We start from the raw sequence: 19,353 nt of genomic DNA, 5'->3' as shown, positions 1-19,353 counted from the left end.
CCCTCATTATTTCCAAAGCTGGGAGCGAGGCACCTGGCCACGGGCTCCAGTAGCTGCTGCTCAGTTGTCCCAGCTGCAATTTTAGCTGAGGTCGGCGTCCTCGGTTTATGAATGGCTGACTTAGGCACTTAGCACACGCACAAAAGGCAAGGTACAATGTACAAGGAAACTTGTTTCAAAGCAAAATCATGCAGAAGAAAAAATTTAGGCCATCTCTCTCTAAAACCTTTTTAAAAGTATTTAAGAAACTCCTTTTGGAATCTTTTCCAAGGTCTCCATTTACCTATGCCGCTGGCATTTACACAGTGCTTACCGCAGGCCAGACACTGCATGCTTTGGTGGAATTAATCCTCAAAACAGCCTCGTGCGATGGGCATTTCCTTTCCTTGTCCTTTTTTAAACAAAACCACTTCTCCTGAAGCATCAGAACCCAAGATCAATCAATGCCTTGTTAAGTTTTCATTCTATATTACTGTTCTCCTTATTACATTATAGCTATTGTCTTCTAATGGTTTCCCCAACCCTCCCCAGGAGCACTGAAACTTTAGCAACGTGACAGGCCTTGTGGTTCAGTTTGGACACCCAACACATGGCTTAACATGGACAGTATGCATTATACAGTATGTACAATCCATAATCAATCAGATATATTACCACTCTTTGATTTCTCAACCCTGAGTCAGCTGACTTATGAATTCTTGGAACTTACCCCACTTGGGGAGAGACTTTGGTGTGTGGTTTTAGGAGCTGGGAGGGAAGAGCCCTTTGCCACATGGCGGCCACATCACACTGAAACAAGAGCACAGCATGGTGGTGAAGGACAAACGTGGGCTCCAGCCTGGACCCTCCACCTCCCAGCCCTATGACCTCGGGGCGTGACTTAGTCTCTTCTTTGTAAAGTGGGACACCCCACACCTACATGTTGGGGTAGAACAAGACTAACCGGAGTTATGGCCGCTCTCTGTCTCTGCTCCTTGTCTTGACTGGGATTCCATGGCCACAAGGCTCATAAGACTCCATTGGCATCTGTTAACTGACCACAACCCCACATTTAAATGTCATGGTGTCACTTTCCTATCTTCTTTTAGTTCCTTTGTGCATTACCCATCTTGGCTCCTGACCCTGGTGTTCAGGCCTCATCATACAGCCCTATGACAGCCAACCGAACTGCCCGTGCTAACCTTCTGCTATCCAGAATGAATAGCAATGTGGGTCATGCAAGATCAAGTTGCCCTGGGCTAAAGTGCGGAGTCCTTGGACTCTTCTTAGAGCCTTATATTGACAGATAATTAAGAATAGGTCTGACTTGGGTAAAATGACTCAGGAGAGCAGGGGCTGTTTCTGTCCAACTGCTGTGGAATTGTACACAGTAGATATTCGAGAAATATTTGTTGAACTAATTGCTAAACGGGTGAGCATTAGTTAAGTGCTACATAATGAGGTATGTGGCGCTCTTCCCTCCCAGTGTCTTCTTTCATTTCTTTTCAAATAATCAGAATAATTTGTAGGCAGGAGCACGAGAGCTTAGCTTTTAATCTCATCAACAAAGAACTTTCCAAAGAGGAGACATTCCTTTGGCCTGGGTTGTTGGCATTTCAGATGTAATTACATTTTTCACCCTAAAATTTCCCAACAAGATTAAGCGTCACACACAAAGTTCCCTTAACCCTCTACTCAAAAGTTTGCAAAGGAGCTCTGCCCACTTTTCACGGGCGTTCTGAGAGATGCCAGCTGCCGGCAACCATGAAACATGAAACACAAAGGCCTCGTAATCCCCTGGACCAGCGCCGCCTGCGCAGCTCTGCAGGCCTCTCTAAGAACACGCCGGGGCCCACAAGTGTGTACACGCTTTTCTGCAGAAAGAAAGAAAGATGCAACCTTGCCTTTCTCAACAAGCTGTTTCTAATATTTCCTTTATCTGTTCCGGATCAGACAAGATAAAATTGTACACATATCTAAGCAGAAAGGCAGCGTTAGCATTTCTTTGTACTGTCACTTGCTTTATGGCCTCTGTGGGAGTTCCTCCTGACTTCACATCATGGTGACGGTTCTGGTAACAGCTGAGAAGTTTTAAGCTCCTCCGGGTACCTGATTCCAATTGGCTGTTCACCATACTAGTTTATTGGGACTGTATACGGAGGGCTTTTGAATTTGTGGGTGCGGATTTTTTTGTGGCCTAGGCTGTTTGCTGGCTGCTATGAAAGTTAGGTCCAACCCATTCTGTGAAAGCGGCTTTTGGTCCAAAGCATGAGAACCCCAAAGAGACCGACTGCATTTGTTTCTTTGAGGATGTGAATCCACGTAAAGTAGTGACAGTGGTCAGACTGGTGCTCAGTGGCCCCTCAACCCCCACCCTGTCTCAGGAGACAGTCACTGACCAAACGTTTAGATCTTTATAATGACCAGCAGATACTTGATAAATAATTCCAGAAATCCTGATGCTGCAAGACTGTCAGAGGTGGTCAGTGAAGAAGGTATCAAAGGAGGGGATAGTGGGAAGAAAACAAGACAACATGGGCCAGTATTTATTGAATGCTGACTCTGTACCAGCCCTGGGCTGGCATGTTAAGTCATTATCCTATTTGATCTTCACCAGAACCCCCACTGTGCACATGAGAACACTGAGGCTCAGAGAGACTCAAAGTCACACAGCTACTAAGGGACAGATCTCGGGGGCAGAGCTCCCACCGTCGCTCCATGAACTCCCAAGTGCAAGCTGGACATTTTACTCATGAGAAAGGAAAGGACGAGAGGAGGAAGATGAGGTGAAAGAAGGTGTGAGGAGAAGGGGAGAAGTGAAACATCCAGAAATGGAGAGGAGGCAAATGGAGCCCTTGTTGGCTGTCTGCATGCTTTTTGGAAAACAGGCCTATCTTCTCTTTCCCACGAAAGGGTACTGAGTGCAGAGCTTGAAGACTGAAGCAGAGACCTGAAAGGGTCACCTTGGGGAGTGCTGGAGTGGGGCTTTGGAGTCAGAGGCAACTGGTTCAAATCCCAGCTTTGACATCCTGAGCTGTGTGACTTTAGACAAGGAACGTCCCCTCTCTGTGCCTGTTTCCTCATCTGGCAGGACCTACCTAGTTATCACACTGAGAGAAAGAAAGGGTTTGGCTTGGGTGGCTGCATTTATTGTTCTAGGCCTGTTTCTTCCCAGACCCCCGTACAGAATTAGTCCCCAGAATATATTTGGGGACAGCTATGCTGACACCTGCCTTCTCTTTGTTCTTTAAGATGGGCTATTGCCCTAGCAGGGGGAGCTACCACCACTGTTGGGGGTTGTTCGGGGTAGTTAACTGGGAGCTCACAGCACCCTATGCCAAAGGGATGCATGGCCTGAAAAGGAGAAGGTACGAGGCCCCACACCTCTGAAACTCATTTCCCTTCCTATGTGCGGCAGCTATGTTTGCCCAGTGTTTACCTGGAACGTGATGGGCATCTGGATGCAGTATCTCATGAGATGTACAAAGAGAAATTGGGACCTTTAGCCAGTTGCCTTCAGGAGGGAAGTGGCACTGGGGCTATGAGGTCAGTAAAAGTGAGAGCTGCCCTCTCCTTCCACACGCCAGCCACTTCCTAAGCCAGGGCTCAGCAATTTATTTCTATAATGGCCAGATAGTAAATCGTTTAGGTTGTGGGCCAAAAGGCAAAATCAAGAATATTATGTAAGTATTTATTTATATAACAAGAAAGAAAACACATTTTTACATTTTTTTGTTGATGAAATTCAAAATCTAATGAGTGCATTTTTATTTTTATTTTTATTTTTGGTAATACATGTCTACTAACAAGAAGAATAAAATTTGGGGTGAGGGGGGAATAACTTCATTTAATTGTTCTCTGTCATCAAGTCTATTGCAAATGTTGAGTGCTTACCATGTACCAACCCTGGGCTAGCATGTTAAGGGATTAACTTATTTCATCTTCACAGAAACCCTCCCTCTGCACATGAGGACACTGAGGCTCAGAGAGTATGATGTGACACTAAGGAACAGATCTGGGACGCAGGGCTCCCACCCTCGCTCCATGAACTCCCACATGCAAGATGGACATTTTACTCATGAGAAAGGAAAGGACGGGAGGAGGAAGATGAGGTGAAAGAAGGTGTGAGGAGAAGGGGAGAAGTGAAGCACCCTGAGATGGAGAGGAGGCAAAGGGGGCCCTACTTGGCTGCCTTTATGGTTTTGGAAAACATGAATCTGTCATCAAATCTATTGCAAATGTTTATGCGTTGCTATTGGCCTGGAGCAGTATTTTCTGTTTCACCTTTGAAATGTCTGTCCACACAGATGGGTGATAAACATGGGGCTCAGTGTGCTATCAGGCCTCACTGCCCTGCTGCCGGCTGTACTGTGCTGAGCGCGGGGTGAGGCTGAGAGCATGCCCCATGCTGCCTAGCCAGAGCCACTCAGCGGCCACTGCAGTCCAGAAGCAGCAAAAGGCAGCAAAGAAACCAGTGGACATGGCCATGCTCCAATATGAATCATACTGATAGACAAAGAAATTGGAATTTCATAACATATTTCACAAAATAATCTTTTGATGGTTTTCCCAAAAGTTTCAAAAGATAAAGAGACTTGTAGCTTGTAGGCTGTACAAAAGCCGCTGGGGGTGAACAGGTGGGCCATGGTTTGCCCGGCTCATCTCTGCCTGAGGACCCGGCCTACCAAAGGCTCTGTGAAGGCCTGCAATGGAGAAACCGACTTCATTCTGCTTAATCCAGATGCTTCCAAACATATTTGAACACAGAATGCTTTCATTACAATTTTTAAAAACTAGTGTCTCATCCAATACCATCAGCTCTCTAAGAAGCATCTTAAGGGAATTACTACTACAGGGGAAGGAGCAGTTGACCAAGAGTCAGATGTTTAAGTTCATGTCCTACCTTCCATATCCTATCTCTGTATCTCTGGAAAAATCTCAACAGTTGGAATCTCACTGAAAAAAATATAATCCTCATCAAGGACATGTTTTTCATTGATGAGAGAAAGAAACATTAATCAGTTGCCTCCCAAACGAGCCTCAGGGATTGAACCCACAACCTGGGTATGTGCCCTGACTGGGAATTGAACCTGCCACCTTTCAGTGTCTGGGGGTGATGCTCCAACCAACTGAGCAACACTGACTAGGATGCAACCTCACTTTTTTACATTATAGAAAGGCATGGTGCTACCTGCCTTCCACCTCACAGAGCTGAGGGGGGATCCGATGAAAACAAGGAATGGACAAGGGTATTTTCTCTGAACTGCTAAGGGAGCTGTGAGTGACACAGAAGTGGGAGAGGCAGCAGTGTCAGCCCTCAGCGCCTTGAGGACATTCGCAGTGATGGTGGACTGGCACAGAGCTACGTGCTGGTGCTGAGGGCTTCCCCTCAGCTGTCCCTGCCCTCAGTGCTTGTGGCATGGCAGTGACGAGCCGAGGGAGATGGAGAGAGCTCACCCTTCCCTGTGCCCAGTCCCTGCCCAAGCTGAGAGGCCACCAAGGAGAGGTGCCCAGTTACATAAAGCTTCCCGGGGCCTCCAGGAGCGGGAGTCCGAGCCTCCAACCAGGTGCTCGCGCTCATCCACCAAGCGTGGAAAAGGCTTAACAGTCTGGCCTCGGCAAACACGTCCATGCATTCGCAATTTTCACAAATAATAACATGGAGGAAATTCCTCCGGCGTGTCCGGGCTTGTACCCTCACCCACAGTCACCGCCTTATCTGCTATATCGGGTTGCACAGAGTCCCGCCTGCTGTGTAAGAGGGACAGGAGCGCTCTGGGCTCTGAACACTTCCTCGTTCTCCCTTGCTGTCCTCCGCATCCCCTCAGAGAGAAGGACGGCTCTTTCCTGCCATTGGTCCCACTGCACGGCCTGCAGGCTCCGCTGAGCTTGGGAGCTGCTGGCGGAGATGCTGCTGGCTGGGCCTGTCATTGAGTCATTTCTCTCCGGGGAGAAAACAGAAGTGCTTTCATTCCCTGGTGTGTCACCTGCCTGCAGACAAAGAGGGCGTGAAGGCTTTCCTCTAATGTGCTTTCATCCTATCCCCAAGCCAGTGCCGGCGCCAGGGATACAACAAGCACATGAGTAAACCATACGTGCACCCAACAGCAGCCACAGAATGCTGTACCTGCAGACCCTCGCCAGGACCCAACACCAGGGCCAGGGGACTCCCCCTTTTAATCACAGAGGCCTTTAATTACAGACTCATCTCCAATAATGCAGTGACATCAGAGGTCAAAGGGCACTGAAGGAAGAATGTTGCCGGGATCAGCAGGGCTGCTAATCACACCCGCTGACTCCGGGCAGCCACAGGCACCCGCTCCCTTGCCCACACCTGAGTGGGAAACAAGCAGCCTCACATGGGCCAAGAGCAGTCGCACTGGGGCAGCGTTCGCCGCTCCCACCCTCCCCAAGGGCTGTTCTGTGACCGCCCCAGCCTGGCCAGGCTCTCCGACTGGCCAGGGCAGAGCAGACATCAAAATTACACACAGATGTCAGTATGTCAACATGGAAAGACAGTCATGGGGCACTGAGTAAATAACAACAGTAACAGCCTTGAGCTTAGGCCAGCACATCAGAGTGGTGGAAGCATCCCTGGCCGGTGTGTCTAATTGGTCAGAGCAGCGGCCAGCACACCCAAGGGTTGCAGGTTCAATCCCTGGTCAAGGGCACATACCTTGGTTGCAGCCAATTAATGTTTCTCTCTCACATTGATGCCTCTCTCTCTCTTTCCCATCCCTCCCTTCTACTCTCTCTAAAAATCAATGGGGAAATATATCCTCAGGTGAGGATTAATAAAAAAAAAAAAAAAAAGAAAGAAAGAAAGCAGCAGTGGTGGAACCAGTATGGGAACTGGGTCTGCGTGACTCCAGAGCCTGGTGCTCCCCACCCACTCAGCACCAGAAACCAGGCAAAGTCGGAGTCTGTGAGTCAAGTATATATTGGCACGACCATCTCCGTATAGGAACATGTGCTTTAAAATGGCACTTTCTCTGAATGAGATATGTTTTTTCTTGATTCCTCATCAAACTTTCTAAGTTTCCTAGAAAAAGTAATAAATGGGGGAAATGAAGCGTTAGCTGTAACATTTAGGTTTCCTGGTGAAAGTGGTGTCTGTGATAGTCATTTCAGATCTTGTCCTGTGTTTTCCTCTGAAGGAGGAAGGTACAGTGTACACAGAGGGCTCTTTAGCCACATGTGGGCTTTTGCCTTTTCATTCTGGGTCTAACAGGTTTCACTGAGAAATGATCTTCCCTCAAGGAGATGATGACACGCTTCCTTCTGTATCATCCCAGCAGCTCTGTTATCAAGCCCTGGGTGTGCACAGTGACCAGGCGCTAAGGAGATGCTTGGAGAAGGACCGGGTCCTCAGCTGCCCAAGCCCTGCGACCACAGTCGTTACTGGAGGAGCCGGACTCATGAGGACACACAGTGGGGTCACAAAGAGCCCAGCTGGCCTTCAGGCTCTGGAAAGCTCCTGCAGATGGAAAGAAACCACAGGCAGGGCTGTTCTTTAAGCACGGAAGCATCCCAGAGATCCTGTCACCACGGGAACAGCCCTGTGCACTGCAAGGCAAGTGTGGCCCAGTGTAGGAGCTGCAGGGGAGAGCAGGGCAGCCTAGACCAGGACCTGGCAGATGTTTTCTGTTGTTGGGTGTTGCTAATCCCAGCATTTATATTATATTTTCTGGAAAACATAGCTAGAGGGAATGCATATTCCTGTCCCCAAAGCTCTGATAGGCACATTCCTAGGAACAGGGCCTTTGGCCACCCCTGGCAGAATGAGATTGTAGAACTGATTTCCTGGGGTCACCTGATAGCCAGGGGGGCCTGCAGGCTCCCTGCAGAGGCCATCTTACCTGGGAAGGCATAGATGGGGAAGCCCTGAGGATAGAATTAAGAGGCATCTGGGTGTGACCAATGGCCTCCAGACAACTGATGCCTCAGTGGCAGAGAGGAATACAGCCATTCCAGTTGGTGGGGGCCTTAAATACACACTCTTACTCTGGATGCTGCTGTCTGGGTTTCCATTTTGTTGGGGTGATGGAGCTGGTTGGAAAGAGACAGAGCGGACTTCCTCTCTCTGTAAAGCCGAGAAAGTTCTGGCTCAGCTTGTTAACATCATCCACCAATGGATGGCTTCCCAAAGCTGGCCTCTGAGAGTGTCTACTCTTGGGCCACTGGTCTAGGAAGGAGAAGTGAGCCTTCGCCAACCCACATTTACATGGCCCAGGAGGCATCTCTTATGCGCTCCCTGAAAAGGCCTTGCTGCCAGTTGGAATGCTGGGAATGAGGAGTTGTGAATCAACACCTGACACTCAACAGTGTCCTGACATCACTTAGTGGTTGGGTTCTTTTAAAACCCTCCCATCTGCCTGGTCATGGTAGGGTTCCTCTGGAAAAGAGGGTGCATAACCTTGTGATGTCCCAAGAGCAAGGACATAGGTTACGGGCGGGATTGCCACAGTGGGTGACACATGTCCCGGCACCTGCTCGCATCCAGACAGCGCGACCTCCCATTGGTGCTGTCTTCTCCCTGCTCTCACCCATGGCCGATGTCCCGGAGTCTGCTTGGCTTACTATTTTTCTTTTAGCTTTCAGTTTTCCATCCTCCTCCCACCCAGAGTTATCTGATTAATTCTCACCAGATGTGAGTGTCTGGACTTCAGATTTGTTATTTTCCCTCCATGTTCCTAACCTTCTTTGGGCCATTTGTGTGATTCCTCTGACCTCGCTAGTGTTTGCAACGCCTCCCAAATTAGTGTCACCTGCGACATGACGCTCCCTCACATGTCCTTTTCTCCCCTTTACAGATCATTAGCAAAGAGGTTAAGTGGGACCAGACCAGCACCGCAGTGTAGAGCAATGACAAAGGGGTGGGGGAGGCTGGGCTGCTCCCCGGCCGCCAGCCCTGGCACGGGGAGGACCTGATGCGATGCAACAGCCCTCGCTGGACTCCTCCCGCCTCTGGTCCACTTTCATTTATCACTGCTGTTTGTTTATGAGTTCCCAGCTGGCTCTCGGGTCCTGAGAGTGTGGTCCCATCCAAGCCAGCATGCAGTGCTTTGCCAGGTAACTCTTCCAAGCTCCAGAAAAATCAAACCAGAACTTATTTACTGTTCTTAAATCAGCTTAAATGCTTCTACCCAGCACCCGAGTCCATCGGACTTGAGAGCAGAAAGCGGTGGACTGAGACATTAATATTATTCTTTTTTCTCTTCCAATTCATCAGCTCACATTGTTTATTAAAATTTCGTTGGCTTTTCACTAGATTTTATTTATTTATTTGTTTGTTTGTTTGTTTGTTTTGCCAAAAGAAACTCTCTGCTAGAGATACAGACTAATCTGAGGTCTCCAGGCATCATATCTGCCTTTGCTATCCCCAGGTGTCATAAAATTAAAGGAGACTGAAGAGGGTGTGCTTTTAGGTTACACATGCTTGCTTGCTCTATCTATCTATCTATCTATCTATCTATCTATTCATCCATCTATCCATCTTTCATCTTCACCCAAAGACATTGTTTCCAATGATTTTTAGAGAGAGTGGAATAGAGGGAGGGAGAAAGAGTGAAGGGGGGAGGGAGGGAGGGAAAGGGAGGGAGGGAAGGAAAAGGAGGGAGGGAGGGAGGGAAAGGGAGGGAGAGAGGAAGAAAGAGAGAGATAACAATGTGAGAGAGTCACATCAATCAGTTGCATTGGATTGAACCTGCAGCCCAGGTACATTTCCTTGACTGGGAATTGAACCCACAACCTTTCAGTGTGTGTGCTGATGCTCTAACCACTGAGAAACACCAACCCTGGCAGGATACACCTACTTTAAACCTGCTAGAAATTATGTAGCTGGCTTATGTAATTATGGTTCTAGGAATAAATTTCCCCTTTTAATTTTTCCTCCTTCTGACTTTTCTCTTACATCACCGCCTCTCCACCATCCCCCCCTTCCATATTAAGATGCAAATATACAGATACCTTCCAGAGAAGCAGAGTTGCTAAAGAAGAGGCACCAGTGGCAACAGGGGAAGGCGACATAGCAAAAGCACGTACCAAAGCAAAGATTCCTGCCACTGGTGCTTCTGAACAGCTCATGGCTACTTCTAGTTTCTTCTCATTGTAACTCTTTAAAACAGGAGGCTGAAAACCTCTCTTAGAGAAAATTAGCAGTTGATGCTTGAACAGCACAAGTTTGAACTGCACAGGTCCATTTACGTGAGCCCCAGTGGGACTCCATGGATGCAGAGGCTGCCTGTATGCATTGTTCTGCGCCATCTTACATAGGGAACTTGAGCATTCTCGGATGTGGGTATCCACAGGGGGTCCTGGGCCAATCCCCTTGGACACCAAAGGACAACTGTAAAGTCCTGGGGGTGTCAAAACTTGTACGTAGATTTTTAACTGTGTGGGGAGTCAGCTACCCTCATCCCTACATTACACAAGGGTCCACTGTACATTCAGAATTTCAAGATAGTAGCCATTCATTATAAGCAGCCAAAATCTCACAAGGCTGCCCCTTAATTGACAGAATTCTTGATTCCTAGGTAGTTCAGGGGGTGCAAGAGCCAGTGGCGCTGTTCTCTCTTGGTCCTTTAAAACCTCCTACAACTTCAGGAACATGGGTTTTTATAGAAAACTATGCCCCACACATCTCAGCAACACATGACTGCTGATCTTCCTTTGCCATCTTTGATGCTCAAGCACTCTCCTTTCCTTTGAGAGTCAGAGGAGCTGCACACTCTTGATGTTAGGCTTCATCTTTGCTGTAAACTCAACAGCCTGTATGTCACTGAAGGGAGAGGCCAGATAGACCCTCCTTCCTCCACCCCCAACCCCCTGTGGGCAAACAGGCAAATGGAAAACAGGGCAAGTCAAAGTCTGCCTCTCCCTCGGCCAGGCCAACTGGACACAGAGGAAAGTCTGGGCTCTGGATTCCTCCCTGGGCCCCACCCTCTAGCAATGGCCTGCTCCGGCTTTGACCCCCATGGCCAAGATCTGGAGGCATTTTCCATGTAGTCCTTTCTCTTACCTCCCCACCCAAGTGCTCCTGGCTTCCTTTCCTAGTCCCATCTCCAGATTATCCATTTGTTTGCCTCTCCCCCACGGATACCCGGGTCAGCGCCATCAGTTCTCTCATAAACGATAGAGCAGCTCCTACTTCTGCTCTTCCTGCCATGACCATTCATCCTCTACAAAGCAGCCAGGGTTTCTACAACATCAATCAAATCATGGCGTGTCCCTGCTTAAAAGCCAATGATTCCCTTTTCTTTTTTATTTTTCTTAGGCTAAAACCAAACTCTCTCCCTTGGTCTACATGATCTGACCTCTTTTCACTCCTTTATCTTCACCTACTGCCTTATTCTTTACCCAGAGTCATAGTCTGCAAGCTCTTTCAGACCATAAAGCTCTTCCCACCTCCAACCCTTTCACATCTGCTGGGACCATCTCCTGGGTGGTCCACATACTGGCAGAGACACCTCCTGGCCCTCCTCCTTTCAGAGCCAACATAACACTCATTTCCTTGGAGAGATGCTCTATGAACAACCTTTTGGAAGTAGGTTCCTTTGGTTAATCTCAATATCTTTCTGTCTTCCATGAAAGCAATGATAAAAACGTATAACGATTCCACTCATATTTTTAATTCTATGTGATCTGTTTTCCTCAACCAGATTGTAAGATTCTGGTAGCAATCACAGAGTAGCAATCACATCTTCTTCATCATTGCTTTCTCACTACCTAAACAAGAATTTAGCCATTTGATGCAAGAGTGGATGAGGAAGTAAAAATGATTGACTGGATGAGTAAATAAATGAAAGAGAAGGCTCAGTAGACAATGGCAGGAAGAGGAGATGCTTAGGCATAGGAGGTTTAGGCTGAAATAAAAGCAGGAGTGGTAAAGGAAAGCCTCCACTCTGCAGACAAGCCAGGACTTTGGTGGAAAGGACTAAGAGCCCTGGCTTCTACCGAGACTTCCTTCACAGCCACTGGATTCCTCTTGCCCCAGGGCAAGCGCAGGCCCAGTGTCTAGACCCTGTCTACAAAGGGAAAGCAAGAAAGCATCAACTTTCAGGCCACAATAACACACACTTCGTCCCAGTTTTCCCTGCGGGGAGGCACACAGGGGGTTCCCAGCCTCTAGCACTGCTCCTGGGTGCGCAAAACCCCTTCCGGGCCAAGCACTCTGTGCCACACGCTTGCCCTCGGTCACATGGGCCACGTGCTGGTGGCACGGAGCTACCATTTTTCATTTTGAACAGGATGCATCTACTGGCATGACAGCCCCATGCCAATACTTGTTAATGCCCACATCTGTATTTTAAGGGACCAGGACCGAAAAATTTGCATGTGTTTTCAATCTAAAATGACGTTTTCCTTTCTAGTGATTTAAGAAATAAACATGACCTTGTGGTCTATGTCCACCCAATTATGAGAGTCTACAGTGAAAGCTGGAACGTTCAAATGTCAAGGCCTACGCGGCACTAGGTCTCACAAGGCGACTTGGTTTGGTCCCTCACTGCCCCACCTTGTAAATGTTCATCACCAAGGTGCTTTTGGGGGGCCAAGGAAAGTGCTTCCATTCAATGGTCATAAAGAGTTATTTGTTCACGCAAATAATCCCCACTCAAGTGGATTTTCCTAAATTAAAGTCATAGAGAATTAAATATCTGCTTTCCCATATTTTTCAAAGCAAGACAGAAAAGGCAGTGAGGGTTCCAGGATCTCCCCCCCCCAGAATTCGGGGGCAGAGGACAGTGTTTGAATATGCATCTCGGGGAGGCCCAAGAGGGCAACAACATGCTGGAAATGTGATCCCCTGGGCTCTCTGTAGGAAAATCATGACAGTAAGCAGGCCAGAGATCAATTCCCGCCTTCAGAAAAGAGGAGTAGGGATGAGCCAACAGGGTGGGGAGTAGAGAGAATTTGGAGGTAGATTATATGGCGGGTCCACGCAGCACCGACTATGTAATTAAGAGGACCCAGTGAGATTGTCGGCACCCTTGGTCAGACATTAAGAATTTCACAGCGGTGACCGTTTCACAGCGGTGATCGTGCTGCCTCTCTGAGCTGGGGTTCTGTGGACCACATGGGTGACACGCAGATAATGCCCAGGTGGGGTGTGAGGTTGGGGTGGGGGAGGGAGGCCAGCTCTAGGGGCTGTCAGAGCTCGTTAGAAAAGCAAATTTTCCCCAGTCCACTTTGCTCTCGGAAAACAGCACCCCCAATGATCACAGTGAGAGAAATAAATCATGTCTCAGCCCAAAGTGGCAAAAAGGGGAAGGGCTGGCAGGGTGGCTACACTAATTCCGATTTGTTGTCATTTTTGGAGCTACTTTTCCTAAATTATGATTCATTTTAGCACCAAAACACCAGCTACCTCAGATACTATTATAAGTATATTGCTGATGCTTGAGCAAAGTAACGTCTTGTAATGTTTCTTTTATAAGGGCCATAAATCACAATATTCAAAACAGTGAATTTTTAATGTGCCACTATTATCCATCCTCAGCTGTAAATGTAACGTCTCCTTGGGCCCCACAGATTGTAATGTGACTCAGAACGCGCAGCGGCTGTTCAAAATAGAAGGTTCCCCAGCATCTCATTACTTCAGACCCTCAGATATGGTTTTAAAAGCCCGAAGTTATCTGAGTAAACTTGTTTAAGGGAGCCATAAAGAAAGATAAGTAGTTTTCCTCAGAAGCCTATAAAGTTTATTACAACATATTTAAGGGGGATTACATATTGACTAATTTTCCGAAGACAGTAGTTTTCTGGGGCTCAGGGCGTTGGGGGAAGGAAATTCATGAGCAGAGCTAGGTCTTCCATGGGCTTTGGCACGAGTTTCCCCCTGAGGATGACAGCCCAGGTCCCATCTCGGGGGATGGCAGGGTGGATGCCATGAATCTTACGAAAGAGCAATAAAAATCTTTACGATTCAGGAAAGACAGAAATGCAGCCTCACGCCCTAACCTCTGTGATGCGGAAGCAGCCATAGAAATGCTGCAAGCAGGACCCACACTTCTCATGCCAACCCCCCAAACTCTAGAGTAGGGGTGTCGAACTCAATCAGAGAAGGGGCCAAAATCTAAAATCCAGCCTAAATCGCGGGCCGAATGGTTTACTGAACAGTCATAAACTGACAATGTCATAAACTGACAGCGGAGTGCAGTGATGACAGCGCGGTGCGGGCCACATTGCAAGGCCTGGCGGGCTGGATTTGGCCCGCGGGCCTTGTGTTTGACACATGTGCTCTAGAGCCTTCCTCTGCCTACCCCATCCATGCAGATTTTTAATATTACAAAACCTTTCCTTCCCATTTAATATTGTTTTAGGTCAATTTATTCTTTTTAATTTATGTTTGTTTTTTGTTTGTTTGTTTTTTTATTGATTTCAGAGAGGAAAGGAGAAGGACACAGAGAGAGAAACACCAATGATGAGAGAGAATCATTGATTGGCTGCCTCCTGCATGGCCCCCATTGGGGATCCAGCCCACAATCCGGGCATGTGATCTGACCAGGAATGGAACCATAACCTGCTGGTTCATAAGTTGACTTTCAATCTCTGAGCCATGCCGGCTAAGCCAGTTTATTCTTTTATTAGCTTTTCTAGATGTGTAAACGTGATATTTCTCTTAAAATTTTCCCTAGACACAGGGAGAATTTCTCTGGTTTCCCCAAGTACTCATACTGACAAGCTTCCCTTTGGAGCCACTTTGCATGGAAAAGACACAATTCTGGTACCATTCTCCCCTTCACCAGGGAAAAGGAGAAGCAAGGAAGAAGGTTCTATTGGCGGCAAAAAGATCCAGAAGGTGTTACATCTCTACTTCCCAGAAAGCTATTGTGTCTGCCTTTCCAGCCTTTCCTGCAGGACCAGAGGAAGTGGCCTGACTCATTGGTGGGACCTAAGATAGCTTCAAACCTAGCAATGAAACACACCCACAGGCAAAACACAGCAGATTTGTTTTAAAACTCACCCCAAGCCCCACTATGAAACAGGGAGCAAGACTTAAGGAAGGGACGCCTGTTAAGTAGAGGCAGAGAATTGTCTCTCTAATCACAGACCCTGTGGTGCTCCAGCCCTGTGACAGTTCATGTTTGTCCCGGAAAACGAACTAACATTCAGTACTCTTTGACCATAAAAAGATCACCATGGCACACAGCCTACCAGGGTCCATGTCACCATAGGTATATGAAACTCCAGGGAGCTGTGGCTTGGTGTTAAGCAGCCTGCTGTGTTCTGGAGAGATGTGAGTCCCAGCAGCAAATGTCACTAGAGTTCAATGTCCAGTTTATAACTGTGGCAATACATGCACCACCATTCCATTATAAGGCATATAGGATGGAAATAGAGGGTGGGTTCTTCACAGCTAAAAGCCAACCTTTAAAAGAGCAAAACATCCTAAAAAATGCAATGCGTGAAATTTATAATGCAAAGCTCCATAGAAGTGCAATTGTAAAGAGGCAACAGATATGGCACTAATGAGACCTGTCAACATTAATATTTCTATTCTAATTCATTCAGAGAGGTCCAGTTACCCATCCACCATTACTATGCCTTGATCCTGGTGTTCTCTTCAGAACTGCCAGAGAAGAAGTAGCACAATCCATCAAATGGGCTTCTTAGAGATGACAATTTCAGATCCATAAAAATGTAAGTAATTTTGTTTTCATTATTCTTTGTCAGACATTTCACACAACCAGAGAGATGTGAGAGTCACACCACCCTGGCATATCTGGCAAAAGCCAAAAGTGCTGGAGAATTGTGACAATTTCTGAGCCCACGGCCATGCTTTTAAAAGATGTGTATGGATTCTAGCAAGGGCAGAGTTTACATCTTAAATAACACAGACACATTGGAATCGTGCTTGACCCAGCCCCAACAAGGCAGAGCAATCATGTGGTTTCAGGGTGGCAGGGGGTGAGGGTGGGGTGGGTAGAAAGGAGAGGGCTCTCAAGGATGGTCACAGAACACAGAAGCAAACACAGGGCACGGTCACAGACATAAGCAAGCATGATCAATCACGCACACAACACAACACCAGAATGCAATCTTTTAAAGAAAAACAATATAAAAGATGGTTTCTCACCCCTCAAACAAAACTGGAACTTTGGTTTACAGGCCCGGCTATGCCCATATGCCCTCCTCGTCATCCTGCGGCCGGCCCGGGGAGGTGCACGGAGAGGGGGGGAGCACGGAATGAAAGAAGAGAAGGTTAGTTACACCGTGATGCCCTGGAAAAGCACACCAATCTTCACTTTACTTTTTTACCTGAAAGCACCAGAAAAAAAAGAAGAAAAAAAGAAAAACACCCCATAGTAACTTCAGTTCCACATCACCGACTTGTCAAATACATAACTCAGTTTTGTATCTATGGCAACCCCCACACAAAAACATTCCGCCCACCCAGCTCTGACTCTGTGTCAAGATTGGATTAGGAGATTAAAATTAGTCTACATTAGCAGGTGATTATTTTGGGGGAGGGCACACCATCCGAATTGCATATGCCTAAGAAGCAGATTAAACCTGTTAAGTAAGCAGAGAAGTAATTACAGGCATCAAATACCCTTAATTTCTCCTAAGCATAAAGTATCAATAAAGGCTGGAGAAGAATTTTTTATTAAAAGGATCTACTTGGGTGGAACCACTTTGGTAGCATGCGATAGTTCACACTGGCTCAGACCTGCTGGGGACTCCGTTCCTCAGGTTCTGTTTTGCTCTCAGCATGAAAGAGGATGTACATGCCACCGAATGATGATCCATTTGCAACCAAATAAGTTTCAAAGAGAAGAGTATGCTTCCAATTCAGCACAATGCTTACAGAAAGGCAATGGTATTTAACTCAAAACTGTATTCAACTGTGAATGAATGGAAACTTATTTGGTCTGAATTCTTGTTGTTGAAAACATTTCCAGAATGGCTCTGGCCACTTTCCCCACTTAGTGAAGTGGCAGATAGGCAGGGGAGTTTCATCTTTGAAGACAGAAGTGTATTCACAATAAGACCAGCATCACAAGCTCTATTTTGAACAAGAGTGTTCACTGTTCCCTGCAAGGATTGAGAGTGTAGATGACCCAGCGGTTAAACTCTTGTCCTGCATGTACTTTGGGGAGCTGTGTCTTTTAACAGGTCCCTGATGAAACCAGGTTTTGCCAGGGCGTGCTTCTTGGTTTTAAAACCCAGGACTAGAAAAAAAAATAATTTGGAATATTTTCTCACTATTTGGAAACTTACTGCTTTGAATCATATGAAAATGCCAATATTTGGCCATTTCTGATCTAGAAAAACAGCAATTTCGTACAGTTCAATCTAATCTTGCCAATAGGCAAAGGTATTGTGCATCTATTAAAATATTTAAATCTGTGGTCTTGTACTGAATTTAATATAATTTATTTCCTCTCTATTTCTTATTTTATGTATTTCAAAATATTACTTGAAGAAGAGGTCCAGAGAGTTCACCAGATTGCCAAAATGGTCAATGGACCATAAAGGGTTAAGAATCCCCACCTGATATGAGTCTATTAGGAGATTTGCACTCAGTCAGAACAGCATAATTTGGTATGGATTTGCACTGGACAATTTAGATAGGAATATTCTGGTTAAAAAAAAAAAAAGGTATAGTTGATAACTTCTGGCTGGATCTTCTCATGTAAAATTGACCTTGCTTGTCACTGTGCAGTCTAATAATAACTCTTGACCAAAAAAAATTCCCTTTTTTCTACATAACTTGAGAAAAGTGTGTTTTTACATTAATTAAATGTTCTTTCAGTTCCTGGGGAAAAGCAAAGTCTGTCTCCCTTTATTATGCTAATGAAGAAGGGAAACTATACAGCACCTACAAATGGGTTGCCAGGGGTCTAGCAACCCCTTGAACTTCACTGCAGAACCTGTGGGGATGTGTGGAAGTGTAGTTCCCTGGATGGAGACTTTCATCACAAGGTTCCTGAGTCCAGGAGTTACTGCTGCAGGGAAATTTCAGGCCCAGAGAGATGCAGCCATTTGCCAAAGTAAGAAAAAGCCACACTTTCCCTCTAAGGCAGCCTGCAGCCTCTCCTGAAGGCTCCTCAAACACTCTACATCGTTCTCCTTGCAGAGCAGTTCATTTCATTTTGCATTTAAAATCCAAGAGCATATATACATTCAGTTTGTTTCAAATCCATCTCCACAGAGTTTCAAATTTTTTTAAAAAAGAAGAAAGGAATAAAAGAGGAAAGCCACTGTCACCAAAATCGACCGCTATTTTCTTAACAGTGAAATGTGGTCGAATGCAAATCACTTTTAGCAAATTAAATACATTAAAAAGTGGTAATTAATTATGATTGAATGAGACAGGAGTTGTAGCTTGAAAATATACACTGCCAATATCACTACTGTGCCTCGTCCACCGTAGGGATAAAAAGGAGCTCCCAGATGTCGAGGGTTATTAAAAACCAGATGTTGAGATCGACGTCTTGTACGCCGGTGAATAAAGTAAAGAAATATGACAGTCCAATATAAACTTTGCTAACATTTAACATGGCAGAAATGTGGATAAATTCCTTTACTGAACTTGCAATATTATGCTTTTTTTCCCCCCTCAAGTTTTTAGCGTCTAAGGTTTAAAGTTTTGTTTTTTTGTTTTTTTTTTTAAAGAAAATACAAAGGGAAGCGGTGGCCATTTCTGCTCTCTCTAATCTTCAAAGCTTCAACGTGAATTGACCCTAATCACCGAGTCATCTGGGTCAGAGCGAGTGTCTGCTCGGGGAATAAAAAAGAAAACGCAGGAGCTAATCAGAGAGGAAGCACCAAGGGGTTCCAAATGCTCACAGCTGTTAGACTCCTGCACGGCCTGCATCTCGGGATGAAATATCAATTCGCTCAGCAACCTTACGGTATAGAAATGTAAATTTGGGGACCAAAAATAAGAAACAGATAGGTATCGCTTGATCGCTAACTTTATGCCCAGTTGTCTAGCAGCACTTGGGGTTTTAAAGCGTTGCCCCAGGAGAGTCTGTCCCCTCTCCTTGCACTGGTTGCTCCAGATGCTGCCTGTGTCTGCTCTCTTGTGTGTCCTTCCTGAGTGACGGCTCTGCCAGGAGCTGCCAGCGTTTCCGGATGGAAAGAGAGCCTCTAGTCCATCAGTCATCCAAGCGCCTTTGTCCACAGCATCTGGGATGGAAACATCCAAGGTGGGCGGGAGCCCAGATTGCAGTGACCACACAACAGCAAATTTTGAAGGGAGAGGAAGCTTAACTATCAAATAACCTCCGGATGTGTATCTATGGCTCCAGAGGTGATATGAGGCCTTGATGGCCATCCTGCAGTCCCAAATGCTGGGCCCTAAAGGGATTCTCTAAATTCTGAGATAAAACAAAATTCCTCACCAGATGGGCCACTCAAGATCTA

General features: G+C 46.5%; 1 protein-coding gene across 18 annotated transcripts in view; it reads right to left on the bottom strand.

The window, feature by feature from the left end:
• The window catches only part of ERC2 (ELKS/RAB6-interacting/CAST family member 2), an 877,102-nt gene that overhangs the window by 152,560 nt on the left and 705,189 nt on the right, over positions 1-19,353 (bottom strand). For 6 of the 18 annotated variants that reach the window (XR_014796702.1, XR_014796703.1, XR_014796704.1 and 3 more), the window contains exon 20: positions 16,058-16,122. The exons of the other annotated variants lie outside the window; for them this stretch is intronic. Coding sequence is in view for 3 of the 6 variants with exons in the window: in XM_084903101.1 (XP_084759227.1) it covers positions 16,096-16,122 (27 nt within the window). In the remaining 3 variants the exon portion in view is untranslated. The remainder of the gene's footprint in view (positions 1-16,057; positions 16,123-19,353) is intronic. 18 annotated transcript variants of the gene reach the window in all.

The sequence above is a fragment of the Pipistrellus hanaki genome, assembly GCF_964339955.1.
Source record: "Pipistrellus hanaki genome assembly, chromosome: 13".
In the NCBI taxonomy this organism is placed as follows: domain Eukaryota; kingdom Metazoa; phylum Chordata; class Mammalia; order Chiroptera; family Vespertilionidae; genus Pipistrellus; species Pipistrellus hanaki.
Note: the sequence above shows the minus strand (reverse complement) of the source record. Positions and strands in the feature narration are given on the sequence as shown.